A 14,608-nucleotide genomic window follows, 5' to 3' on the forward strand; every position below is an offset into this window, starting at 1 on the left:
CACTTCTAGAATAATTTTCATTACTCTGGCGCGTATTGGTTTAATAAATTTAATAAAATCAATAATAATTGAAATAATAATAATATCGTTCTATATTACAAATGTTTGCTTTCACCCGTGCATTGCATATCTCTAGCGTTAGTGGCTCTAGTACTCTCGCAAATTCATGAAAAGTATCGATTAATCTATATAGAAAAGCAATTTTATCGATATCAATAACTATCGATAATTTAACAGCAAGAGTTCCAAAATATTGCCCACTATCTACAATAACTGGTCAAAGTGATTTGCGATTTGCATAGCAATTACTCGCGGCAGCAATACACGAATGAAAACAGAATCAGAATACTTATGCTCGTTTGCCGAATGAAACTTCCGCAGATCATATAGAATCACTCGCCGCCGTGCAGGAACCACAAGAACAGAATAGCAACTTCAACATTATCAAAACGTAGTCGCACACTATACGAAAAAAAAACAAAAGTAAACTAGTGTAACCGACTATTTTAAACTTACTGAAAGGAACTAAATATTATTTCATAAAGATCTTGATACATATTTCTTTTCATTACAATTTCAAAATATGTATATCCTTATCGATGACGTTTACTAGTATACTTGAATGAAGTAACAAGATTCAGCAGGCAATGACGAGATCGATTCCCCGAAAATCCTGTTACTCTAAAACTCTCGTTCCGTGCAACGATCCCTACGGCTCTACTGGATTTGACTGCAACCGATATTTTATTCCATCCAGTTAGCTTCGGGGTACAATGCTGGTCTGACAAGCCAGACGTCGTATGTTCAAATCTCGTTGGGCTTTGCCGCCATAGTCACATACCATAGTGCCCGTAATTGTCCTGTACTTTAAATTAGCGGCTTTCGATAAAGAAGGCTCAATTTCTAAAGGATGTTTATACCCATGATTTTGCTTTTCTTGGAATATTTTATCGAATTGCCTTTAGATTCTACGAATCAACGTCTACCTTCCGTTCAATTCTACATTTACCAGCAGCTCTAGCAATCAATCTCGTTTCAGTGACTGCTATGTGGTGTCGCTGTTATTAGAAATTTTTAATCTAGACTAATCTAGGTGCATCTAGACCTAGATCTGCAGCATCGTCCTTACCCTATTTCCTTACTGGGCTTGCAAAATAGGCATAGAAAATACCATTTTATTTACAAATTCGCATATTTATAAGGTGCTTTGAATTTTGATTACTAAGTCAAATAATTTTCACATTATAAAGAAATTAAAACTGTGCTAGTTCAGAATGTGTTTTATAATAATGTGTTCTATTACAATAACATTGTCACTGTGGATCTTGTACTTTCTCGATAGTTTAACCGAAAAACTCTTTTCCCGCGTGGTACTGCTTCCCAACCCACTGTTTAAATTTTCCCCACCAGCCGGGATCATCTTCCCTAGTAGTGCGGTCTTCGTTTTTTGCAACCGTATCAGGACCGAGTTCGTGTGTGGTTGATTGTTTATGTGCTAGCACGAGTGGAGACGAGATCGGAACATTGGTGGAAGCATTAAAGGCTGCTTCTGCTACTTCCACCTTTTGAACTTGAGCAGTAGTGTCGTCCCCAGCTCCGTTCGGTTGCGCTTGTGTCATCATCATTCTAAAGAAAGAAGCTTCCATCAAAAACGACAGAAATAAAACGCCCAACAATTTGAAGCTCATCGTCTCTACTTTACAGGTTGTGTCGGACCTAATTAACCTTGGCGAACGGTTTTGATATGTAAGCTTACTCGGAATCGATTATGTTTGATTCGAATATCTAACAGGAATTATCTATTAGAATTGATTGCGTCAACTTGGTATACCTTTTCAATCTGAAACATTAAAAATATCTTCACATTTGGCTAAAAAAATTCTAATGTGTTCTTACCTGGACGGGAAATTCACGATTTAAGTCAGTACCAGTCAGTAAACTGAACCTTGCCGCAAGCTAGTGCTCATATCAGCGTAACAAAATGGTAATTTTCCTCCATCAGTTGCGCACGGGGCACCGGAAAATTTCTTTGAAGGAAGTTTTGTTTTTGCTCTATTCTTAGTTGTACTACTCCGACGACAATAATTGTTTCGTAATTCCTCAGCTCGACTATGACCGACGGCTTCGTACTTTATTCTGATAACAGTTTCTTGCGCCTCGCGGTAATGCTGCTGTTGTTGCGGCTGCTGCTACTGCTGCTGCTGCTGCTGCTGCCTATTAAAATCATTGGCTGGCTATTTACAATCAGATTCATGGACAAACAACATGCCGGCAATGCTATTATGCTAGTGGCTGCATTTGCTGAGTGGCCTCACTAACTATCTATTGTAGCTTTACAGTTTTCATACAAACAGAACACTGGAAAAGTAGTATAGCGCCATCTTTTACTTTGTATCTGTACAGGGAGCTCTCCGTTTTCTTGTCTTTGTATGTGGCTTAGACCGTTGTCGGAATATCGGTGTCGATGCGGTTCAAAATTTAAGCGTTTTTTTGTTTGATTCTGCCTTTCTTTTAGAACAGTTTAAAAAATAGTTAATTTGCTTTTTTTTGTAGGGTGTGTTTATGCTTACTTTTGTTTCGCTGGGGCAAAAACGTCTATCTTCTGCTTTAAATACTACTGTTAGATATGTTAAATTTTGCTTTCATTGCGTCCTTAGAAGGTTTATTATATGCACACCGTTCGTACCATATAGAAGACATTTTTTTTTGTTATAATCCCCGCTGTTACACAGTAAGTACTGCTTTTTAATATATTTACTTCGCTCTTTCTCAGGATATAAGTACATTCAATTATCAGATTAGCTTAATGGATTAGAAACGTGTCCTAAAGTTAGCAAATAACGATAGCTTACCGTTAAATTATGGCAACAAAACAACTGACTCTAAAACGACAGCCATAGGACAAACGTAAAATTTACAAGTTTAGCAACAGCAAACGGAATTTTACTTGTACCCTGTTCAATTAAAGTTAATTCACATATTTAAACCTATACATGCTTTATTAAAACTCGTATCGACCCGCTAAAAGTGGATAAACTAAACGATTTATGCTTTTTTTTACAATCCCTTAGAATGTAATGTACATTCTAGGCACCGCGCAAGAGCGATTGTAGCCATCTGACGATGAGCATTGGAATATTACCATCCCAAGACACAAACCACTGACTATTATACAATATAATCTTCTTACGTGTTTCTCAACTGGATGAGGTATTTTTTCACACTAAACCTACTTAAAATTATCACGTTAAATAATTATAGGGGACAATACTTGTTGCGTTGTGCCGCACAACTGAGAATTGTAAATTAGCTTCCGCTTGTGGTCTACAGAACAAATAGAAAATTTTGCTTCCTTTCCAGAACAAGGAATGATAATTAAAAAATATAAACTCAAAATTAAAGCGTTTGTCCATACAGCGAATAGTAGTAAATCGATCTTACTTAATATAATCAAGGCTCTCATTCACTTTTGCCCCTTTTTTCCACACTTGTCGATTGCTCTATAGATAGCTAATTTGAAGTCTCTTCACGTTGTAAAACTGTCATTCACGCGACTCAGCTTCTAGCGTGTGTTCCATTTGCTTTGTACATTACTGACTAACATAGCTTTTAAAACTAGTCTTTTCTTTTAGTTAGTGACAATTATCATCGCTAAGCTGTTTCTTCTAGATCATTTCACATTGAATGATCGGTTGCTGCTGCTGCTGCTGTTGTCGTTGCTGCTGCTGCTGCCGTTGCTGCTGTTCCCGCTGCTGTTATGACGTTGTCGAGAGGTCGTCTTTCAGCCACTGGGGTACGGGCCGGGAGCCAAGCTTTTTCAGCAACTTGTTCAGTGCACTGTTGTGATTTTGGTAGTACCTAAAAATAAGATTGAAAGATCAGTTTACATTTTATATTCACACTGAATCTCTTTCAGAACTATCTTATGATATGAGCAAGTGAAGAGTCTTTCCATGAAATTTTGTCATTCCATGAAATTTGGCATGGAATGGACGAATGAACGAACGAAAGAATGAAGAACTGCTGCAAATGCAATGAGCAAAAACTACTAAGTAGAGAACTGCCGAAGTATCGGAGACGCTTAGAGGTCTTCGAGACCTAAATTCACGTTCCGAAAAAAGGAAGAGGAAAGCACTCGGGGAGGAAGCCAAGCAAAAGAAGGCTAGGTAAGGAAAATTCGAAGATCAGGTCAGAAGGTCAAAAGGACTGGCAGAAGTAGTAACAAAAGCGAAGAAATGGGAGGTCCTATAACCACCAGCTTACCGAGTCTGCCTTGACAAGTGAGTTGTCGTGGGTTGTAATCTTAGTAGAATCAAGCCATTCGATGTTAACTGTTAAGTGACTTTACCCGTGCTTTTTTCTTAGGCCCATTTACATATTTCCTTCCTACTAAAATCTGCATTCACCGACAAACCTTTTTCCAGCGCATGTTATTGTTATAAAAATGGACTTGCCTAAGACGCGTAATGAAGCTGAGAAATAGCTTATACTTAATAGCAAGGGCTTATAATTTGTTCCCTTGCCTGGTTCTAGGAACTAGATTATGTAAACGAGGTAATGTAAAAGTAGTAAGGAAAAACACACATCCTCACTTTGTGCAGAACTCTGCTTTATTGACAATGTCCATACAAAAAAGTGGTGAAGAAATAGGTAGAAGATATTTAGGTCTTGGAACGAGAGAAGTAAAGTCGACTACTTTACGACGCGAACACCAATGTTTCGTACGCATAAGATTCTCTACTGCCTGAGTGCCTGTAGATCTTCATCATTCTCCACTAGATGTCTGTATCAATGTTTGCAGCAAATTTTCTGGGTCACAATCACTGACAAATGAGCACAGAGAACTAAATTTTGGGAAAGCAATTACGACAGTCTTCCTGCTTATGTATCAACTATACACAGATTGGAACTGTGTCTATAATATATCCATGACATGTCCTCTAAGTTCAGCAACGTTATCCGTCAGTGGTTAAACTCAAACGTTCCAGTGAAAAGGAAACCAATTTCACCGCTCTGAAGCACTCCTGTTCTTCGAAAAGCGAAAAAACTACAAGGTATACAGCCCTAAGGGTTGTACGAAAGGGTGACGTAGGACTGTGTCATATAATACTCATTATATTGATAACATGTTTTAATCGATGAAGTATAACTTTATGTCTGATCATTAAATCAAAGACTAATGTAAACTGCATTTCTGGCATATGCATATTTGAGTATTTGTGAGTATCATTGTTTGAGTGTTTATTTGTAAAAGATGAGCGAAATATTCTGATTTAATTCTTCATTGAATCAATGGTGGTTTTGAAAAAAACCGTTTGAAATTGTTTGGTGGCCCTGAAAAGAACTATGTTTGAGCTGATAGCACTTCTTAAAAATCAGTACTATAATTACTGTTGCCAATATATAGATGGATGTCGCTATTTGGTCCTTTAGACTCTAGGATGATGGTTGCCCGCTAATACAGGAGTGATAGGAAATACCAAATCACTGTAAAGTAGAAATGGATTAGTTTTATCAAAATACTGACCGTCCGTCAGTGCGATCGTGCGATAAATGAGCAGGCGGCGAACCAAGTGTACCATTTTATAGTCACTGGCACTGCCGCTGCTACTTGTAAGCTAGTGTAGGTGCTGGAGGAAACCATATCGGCTGCTGCTGCTTAAATGATTGTCCGACACTGATTGAGCAAGCTATCGAACAATTTCGCATGTCTGCGATGGGGATAATGCAAAATGTAACGTAAAGTGCATCGTGTGGGATTCACGTTGGCCATTGCCCGCTGATTCCGCTTGTCTTTGGGGTCGGTGTTGCCGTCAATAGCCATCGATGTTGCCAATTGGATTGGAAAAGGGGTGTGGCTTGCAAAGTGGTCTCAAAGGTTATCTTTTGGATCCAAATCCTTTGGTGTATCTAATTGTCGTCCGTGCCTGTGAAGCTAGGCGATCACAAGGGAAATTTATGGGAGAATTCGGCCTTAAAACTTTACACACATTTTCACTATTTAGCGTATAAAAAATTATTATTAATATGTTACTATAAAATTGCTGGACATTTTATCTATCCAACGACATATTAACTGTTATGTTTCGTTCAGTAGTATAGTAGCTATTAGCGTTTGAAATATTTCATTCAAACGTTACACTTTTATTTTTCGTTTTTACAAAGTGCTACCCAGTCCCAGTATAGTAAACAAAGACGTAGTCCTACGTCAAAATACCGATACTGCTAGCAGTGTCGTTTGAGGACAAAAACTATAGAAAGCTACAGGCTGTAGTCGATAAGTCGTACGCTCCAAGACTAAGGGCACAGTTTGGCTTGCGTCGGAATCCAAAGTTCTTTTGGAGTTTTGTAAATACAAAAAGAAAAAATCAATCAATCCCATCCAACGAAGTTTACAACGGCAGAAGATTTAGAAGTGAAACAGAAGCATGTGATTTCTTTGCGATACATTTGGCTTCTGTCTTTCAAACCGAACAATCGCCTGATGCAGACGCCGAGCTTGCCGCGTCTAATGTCTCGTTGGATTCTTTCGACCTGGATACGTTTGAAATTTCGTCCGCCATAATTGTGCCGCTGCCTCAAAAAAGTCAAAAATCTCTTACGTTCCTGGACAGGATGGGATCTCTGATGTTGTTTTTTATCACTGTGCAACCTGTGATGATTTGAGCGAGGAGAGCTTCCTGCGAGTTGAAAGCTGTCGTAGGGTAAGAAGGGGTAAGAAGGCCCGGCGGGGTAAGAGGGACCACATCGATTTCGTCAAGAAATCCTCAAATTTTCTACAAATGCCCCAGTATGTTTTGTTTATTAACCTATCTAAACACTTTCGAGACAACCTGTGGCACTCGGCCGTATCCAACGTCAAAACTAGAATCAAAACAAACTTTTCGTTCGCAGTGTCTTCATGCGATATAATTTCAGCAGCAACAAATTTAAGGTTTTTCAGCAAAAAAAGCTAAGTATTTTGACGTTTCTCTTACCACTGACTTTAATTGGGCAATTCTTGTTCTGCGTGTGGCGAAAAATGTATATAAAATAGTACGGATTGAGAGATAAATGCAAAATAATGTAAATTGTTAGGTAGGGGTAAGACGGGCCATTTTTCACGGGGTAAAAGGGCCATACGTCATAGTGATCATAATTGCCTAAAGTTTTTCTGTTTAGTATCTTAATAGATTTTAGAAATATTGAATGAAAAAACCAACCTTTTTCCTGTTAAATTTGACTAACTATTTTATTATTCTGATGGATACGCATTTCGTTTACGACTTGCAGGCTTCATCAGTGTCTTTTTCGACATAGAGTACACCTGTAATAAAAATTATCCCTGAATCTGAGATCTGTCTAATACAGAGCCTCTCACGTCAAAAGAAGCCAACAAGTGCCATTCGAATGACATAATCAATGTAAATTTAGATCTAACGAAATCAAAATTCGATGATTCCAATTCACTTAACGTTGCCTTCTTTACCTTCACCTAAAGTTAATGGTATTCGAAGAGTAAACGTCCTGCTGACAAATCAACAAAAATAACGCCAAGAAAAGAGTAAATAAAAACCAGTAGAGTAAAATAACGTCTACTCTTATTTTCAAAATTGAACTAGTAGTAAAGTTCCTTCTTTTAGCAGGTGTCTAAATGAAACTATACCTTCTTTTAGCATGTACCTAAAAACCCCTTAAGAACTTGTTCTTACTTAGTTAATAATATTGAAATTGTGTTTACAATTCAAAGAAACCTTCAAATCTGCCACAATCCGCCATGGTCCGTCTTACCCCTTTGGTGGTCCTTCTTACCCCGCCTGATTGTGAACGAGTAATTTTTAGACGTTTCGAAAATTGATGAAAAATCACGGAAAAATAAACTAATTAATTCTTTATATAATTTTTAATGGTAGATAAATTAATGCTTTTCCATGTGTGGAACAAGAAAATGTGAATTTTCGTACACATTTTATGCTAGCAATTTATTCGCTTAGGGGGGCCGTCTTACCCCGTCTTCCCCTATATGTTTCCCGTGTATAAAACTGGTGTTCGTCGTGACATCAGAAATTACTGTGGGATTACTAGCCTTTCCACAGCTTCGAATTTTTTTCAAGACTATCCTCAGCGACCGAATCCTACAAGCCATGAAATCTTAAATCTCCTCTGACCAGCATGGTATCGTACCAGGTCGATCCGTAATTACGAACTTGTTACACTTCGCACTTGTTCGACGGCAATGGAAGTCAAAGCGCAAGTTGCTGCCATCGAATCTGAAGGTGGCTTTCGACATAATTGACCATAAAATAGTACTCCGGAAAGTGTTGAGAATGGAAGCTTCGAGCAGATTGGTGTCGTGTTTTTCGTCATATCTAAATGGAAAAAACGCTGCATGTCAAGCACGGCAATTGCATTGTCTTCGCCATTTGTTAATTTGTCTAGCGTTCCGCAAGGGAGCAATTTGGGATCACTTTTGTTAGACATTTTCTTCTACGATGTTAATATTTTTTTGAAACGGTGGTTCTACAACTGATGAAGGGACGGTAAGGGAAAGCAATGAAAAATTTTTGGAATGGAGGGGAAAGAGCGGAAAGGTGACGGGGGACGGTTATTGGTATCTACGCTTAACAAGTAGTTGTTGGGACGGCAACCAGGGGTGGCTAAGTACTGTTACAGTAAATTTTTGCGACTTTTTGCCATACAAATAAAACCCAAAAACAGTTAACTTTGTGGTACCTTCACTGTTATATAGAAAATTCAACGAGAGGATAAAAGGCCGTTTCTTCAACTTACTTACTTACTTTTTCGGTAACAATCCGCTTATCGAATCCATGCCGAATTCAGGAGCCGTTTCTACATTACTCGGTCTTGGGCTGCCACTCTCCAGTCGCCCCTAACACCCGCTGTTCTAGCATCCTCGTCAACAGCGCTCATCCAACGGGTACAGGGTCTGCCTGGAAGTCGTCGGCCTCTGTCGGGTTCTCTGCTAAATATTGTTTTCGCTGGTCTCTCATTCGGCATCCTTGCTACATGGCCAGCCCATTGTAGCCTGCCGTATTTTAGTCGCTTCACAATATCCGCATCTTTGTACACTTGGTGTATTTCATGATTCATGTGCCTGCGCCACACTCCTTCGTCTAATATGCCGCCAAGAATTGATCGCGGGTTCTTACGCTCGAAAACGCCAAACGCTCGTCGGTAGCTCTCTTTCAACGTCCACGCTTCGTGGCCGTAGAGTACCACTGGGAGAATTAGCGTCTTATAGAGCGCGAGTTTTGTACGGAGTTGTAGGCTACGGGACCTCAGCTGGCTACGTAATCCGTAGAAGGCCCTGTTGGCAGCCGCTATCCGCCTTCTTACTTCACGGCTCACATCGTTGTCACATGACACTAACGTACCAAGGTAAACAAATTCGTCGATCACTTCAAAAGTATCTCCAACTATCACCACCGTAGTTCCAACACCCGAAGGACTACCACGCTCTCTACCAGCCACCATATACCTTGTTTTGGTAGAATTTATGATAAGCCCTATCCTCGCAGCATCCTCCTTAAGATGCGTGGACGCTTCTTCCGCAGCTCTACGGTTAACACCGATGATATCGATGTCGTCCGCAAACTCTAGGAGCATATGAGATTTCGTGATGATGGTACTGCTTCTCTGCAAGCCGGCCCTTCGAATGCAATGCTGAACAGCAAGTTCAATAGTCCGTCACCTTGCTTCAAACCATCTAACGTCACAAACGATTCCGATGTCTCACCCGCTATCCTGACGCTTGATTTTGAACCATCAATGGTAGCACGTATCAGCCTAATCAGTTTTGTTGGAAAACCATGTTCAAGCATAATCTGCCACAGCTCGTTTCGTTTAACTGAATCGTACGCCGCCTTGAAGTCTATGAACAAATGATGAGTCTGCAAGTTGAATTCCCGGAATTTATCGAGGATCTGTCGCAAGGTGAACATTTGGTCCGTCGTGAAGCGTCCCCTCGAAAACCGCACTGGTATTCGCCAACAAAAGTTTCCTACAACGGCCTCAGTCTGAGAAACAGGATGCGGGAGAGAATTTTGTATGCAGAATTGAGGAGAGTAATACCTCGATAATTGCTGCATTCGAGTTGAAGGCCCTGTTTGTAAATTGGACATATGAGACCTTCCAACCAGTCCATAGGTAATTCCTCTTCAGTCCATACCTTTAGTATAACCTGATGGATTGCACAATACAGCCGTTCGCTCCCGACTTTAAAAAATTCGGCGGGGATGCCGCTCTTTCCAGCGGCTTTGCCGTTTTTCAACTCTCTCACTGCTTTCCTAACTTCGTCCAAAGTTGTTGGATCGACAGCTTGTCCATCATCCTCAATCGTAATCCTGTTTCTGTTGACCGTTCCATCTTGTTCACCATTCAACAACGCATCGAAATATGGTTTCTAACGACTAGCCACCGGAGGTGGCTTTTCTTTCGGTTTCTTTCTCTTTGTCGTTGCACATAACAGGAGTCCCGTTCCTGATTCCGTTAATCGTATTTAAGAAGCTCTCGTATCGTACCTCTCGAAGCACTTCTCCGCCTCCGCAAGAACGCGATCCCAGTGCTGACGTTTCTTACGACGATGAAGTCTCCTTTCGGCAGCTCTAGCATCTCGGTATCTCTCTCTGCTCTGGCGTGTCACAGTTGCAGCCAAAATGTGACTTCTGAATCGATTCTTCTCATCAGTCACTCGCTGGCACTCTGCGTCAAACCACTCACTGGAAGTGGCTGCAGCAGTAGTACCCAACACTTCCCGCGCTGTAGTACTGATTGCGTCGTGGATGTGTCTCCACTGTTTGTTCAGGTTCTCTCCGAGATGTTCACCGATCCGCTCATCAGTCTTCCGAGAGTATTCTGCAGCAACTCCTTCCGCTGATAACCGCCGAATGTTTAGTCGTATCTTCCTCGTTGGCTTCGATTTGAATACGTTGGACAACCGGGGGAGGATCTTGCTTACTACGAGATAGTGGTCTGAGTCAACGTTTGGTCCCCGGAAGGATCGCACGTCTGCGACATCAGAAAAGTGCCGGTCATCAACTGGAACGTGGTCGATCTGAGAGAAGGCTTCTTCATTAGGGTGTTTCCAGGTGTGCTTCCGAATGTTCCATCGTGCAAAATGTGTATTACAGATTCCTCTGGCTGCAGCGAAGCTAATCAGCCTCAGGCTATTGTCGTTTGTGGTATGGAGGCTTTCTCTACCAATAACGGGACGAAAGAACTCTTCACGTCCGACCTGTGCATTTGTATCCCCGATGACTATCTTTATGTTATGTCTTGGGCACTCTCCATATGTCCTGTCGAGAAGATCATAGAACGCCTCTTTTACGTAATCGGGCTTGTCGTTCGTCGGTGCGTACACATTTATCAGATTGTAGTTAAAGAATTTGCCCCTAATTGTCAACACGCATAGACAGTCATTGATGGGCCTCCACCTAATGACACGCTTCATTTGTTTTCCATGTAATACGAATCCGACTCCATGCTCTGCTTTATCCCCGCCACTATAGTAGATGTGATACTTGAATGTCGTACCCGCAGTAGGATCTACTGCGCGGAATTCACGTTCTCCCGTCTTCGGCCACCGCGCTTCCTGGATGGCTGCAACCTCGACCTTCATCTTCTGCAGCTCTCTTGCCAGGATACCGCGTGTGCCGGTTCAAGTAGAGTCCTGACATTCCAAGTACCAAGTTTCCAATAATCGTTGTCCTTTTTCTTTTGCCTGGGTGTCCATGTCGATTATCCGGTTGTAGTTCCTTTCCTGAATTTCTCCTAGCGAAAGTTGTTTAAGCATACTGCCTTACTAGGGCTGCGATGCTTAGTCTCGCGGACAGGGCTGCTGTCTTGGATATAGCTGGCGAGACACAGCGTTTCATAAGTCAGCCATCCGTTCCGGATCAGTCGCTATTGTATGCCGCCCCTAACCTGGGATACAGCCGCATACCTGGTACGGAAACGGCGATTCACCGTGCAGTGAAATCACCGTCGCGAGCCACCCCTAACCTGGAGTCAGATGCTCACGGCTGGCAAGGCTGTTCCTTTTCCCAACACTTAGCAGATGCATGAGTGCTTCCTTTCCTGTCGGTATACGACCTTAGCTTGCACCGGGGTTGGTTACCCGATCTTCATCAAGGTTGCTCGTATTCCAGCTGGTACCACGAGGAGGTAGGGAAAGGAATTGCTGGATAAGAGGCTAATGACCACTGTGGGGTCTATTTTATAACTGCGGGTACACGAGGTACCGATGTTACGCATTACCCAGCCATTTACCAGCTCCGTTTCTTCAACTACATCATCATAAACCTGTACTGTCGACACGAAGGTAGACCCGACGACGACGACGACGACGACGAGAAGGCAGCGCTCTGTGCGCAGCTGAAGGCAACGTACGTCAGCTGTTCGCCACAGGACATCAAGATCGTCATCGGGGATACGAACGCCTGGATCGGGAAGCGATGTGCAGACCGGTGTGATCGGGCTATATAGCCTGCACGGCCAGTGATGTATACACTTTGCAGCTCCCTGAAGCTTGGTGATCAGAAGCATATCCACAGAGCCACCTAGAGATCTTGAACCTAATGGATCATTTTCTAATCGAGGGTCGGTTTTTTTCGAACATCACCAACGTATGCTCCCTACGGGATGCGGGTATTGACTCCGTCCATTATCTAGTAGCAGTACATGTGCGCTCAAAACTATCAACGGTTTATACCCCGTGACAAAGACGCCCTCCTCGGTTAAACATTCGGCAATAAGGCAACCCGCGAGTGGCCGAGAATCGAGAACCATCTTTTTCTATGGAACTTGGTGTTTCGACCCTCATAGACGGATGGAGAAGGATTCGCTCTGTCGTCAATGAGGCCGTCAACTGTGCTGCTAGGTGAAGAAACCTCGAGTGCACGAAATGATTGGTTTGACGGGGAATGAAAAAAAGAACTTGGAAAAACTATCTAAGCATTGCCGCGAGGGAGAATTTGGCTAAGTATCGACGAGCGCGAAATGAGTTGACCACGATCCCGAGGAGGAAAAAGCGCTAGAAGGTGAGCAGCGATCGTAAAGAGCTCTTTTCCTCTCCGACAAATCCTCCAGAAATATCGGGAGTACAACGTGTCCACGCCTGACAGTTTTGTGGAGTTCAGGGCAGCATACGATACAATTGAGCGCGAAAAGCTATGCAAATAATGCACGAGAACGATTTTCCGGACAAAATGGCGCGGCTGATCAGAGACACCCTCGAGTGAGTGTTGTTTTACGTGCGTGTTTCGAGGCCACTCTCGAATCCTTTCGAATTGCGCAGAGATTTGCAGCAACGAGATGAAATGCCCTATATGTTATTAAACATCGCTATTGAAGATGTGATCCGAAAGGCGGGCATCGAAACGATAGGAACAATCTTCGGCGAAAGTAGTCAACTCCTAGCCTTCGCAGACGGCTCTAGTGTTAATTGTTAACCTCCCACGGACAGTGATGATTGACGTCGATAAACTGGAAGTGGTCGATGATTTCATATAATTCGGGTCTCTATAGTGACTATAGTCACCACCGGCAATAATACGAGTAAGGAGATTCAACGACACATTCGTTCATTGAGACTGTAACTTTTATTACGGAAGACATACAGGCACTTGCCGCATTTGAACGAAAGATGTTGCGGGCTATTTTTTGCGGAGTACAAATGGAAAGCGTAGACTGGCGCAAGCGTATGAACCACGAGCTGCAGGCACTACTCGAAGAGATTCCCATCGTAAACCTGACGAAAGTTGGGAGACTACGGTGAGCTGTCCACGTTGCAAGAATCCGGACGATTGTGCACTGAACTCTGTTCTCTTCAAGAACGCCACCAGCACCAGGAATAGAGGGGCTTCTTTCTCACCGATTGTGTTACTAATTACACGATAGCACTACTTTTCGTTCCTGAGTACACTCCCTCCACAATTATGGATCACTTTTGTGTTTCAAGTTAAATAACTCAGTTAAACTAACTGTTTGAAGGTATCAAGCATTTTTGCAACAAAATGTGCCCTATTAACTAGCTTTTAACACGTAAAACATCCTTTAAATCCCGACATTGATGCTTTTTCAATGAGCGTACAAAGTTGTTATTGAGAATCTATCAAAATGTCTGTCGTTTTTTCAATCAGCATAAGCAGTACGTTCCTCATTCATAAGGTTGCTATGTGACATAATCACCAATTTTCGAGCAAAAAATGACTCGTACATAAAGATCAAGCTAAGTTCTTTACGATTCAGCGAAATATTTGTGGTTGCCAATAATTTTCCTGTAAAAATAAGTAATTTTCAAAGTGATCCATAATAGCGACCAAAACAAGGTAATTTTTCACAATTATGGATCACTTTGATTCCAATGTAATTTTTACAAATTCAAACAGTTTAGCACCTATTACAAACATTTTTAAGCAGAATCGAAAGCTGCACAGAGCTGAGTTTTTGGAAAATGCTGTTTCTGACTTACGCAGGACAGGAAAGCTACGTAAGGCAGTAAAACGCTATGATGGTACATATGCAACGGTTCATCGCAAAAATTAAGCGAATGTTAGCTCTCATGCAACAATCTAAAACGTTATTTTTTTCCTTAACTTTTTAGAGAGTT

General features: G+C 41.7%; 1 protein-coding gene across 2 annotated transcripts in view; it reads right to left on the reverse strand.

The window, feature by feature from the left end:
* Positions 1 to 1,751: 1,751 nt before the first annotated feature.
* LOC128734055 (bifunctional heparan sulfate N-deacetylase/N-sulfotransferase) overlaps positions 1,752 to 14,608 on the reverse strand; it is a 266,246-nt gene continuing 253,389 nt past the window's right edge. For both annotated transcript variants that reach the window (XM_053828039.1, XM_053828040.1), the window contains exons 7-8: positions 1,897 to 3,858; positions 1,752 to 1,840 (exon numbers count right to left, since the gene is read on the reverse strand). In XM_053828039.1, the coding sequence (XP_053684014.1) occupies positions 3,756 to 3,858 (103 nt within the window). In that variant the 3' untranslated portion in view covers positions 1,752 to 1,840; positions 1,897 to 3,755. The remainder of the gene's footprint in view (positions 1,841 to 1,896; positions 3,859 to 14,608) is intronic.

Source organism: Sabethes cyaneus, chromosome 2 (assembly GCF_943734655.1).
Source record: "Sabethes cyaneus chromosome 2, idSabCyanKW18_F2, whole genome shotgun sequence".
Classification (NCBI taxonomy): domain Eukaryota; kingdom Metazoa; phylum Arthropoda; class Insecta; order Diptera; family Culicidae; genus Sabethes; species Sabethes cyaneus.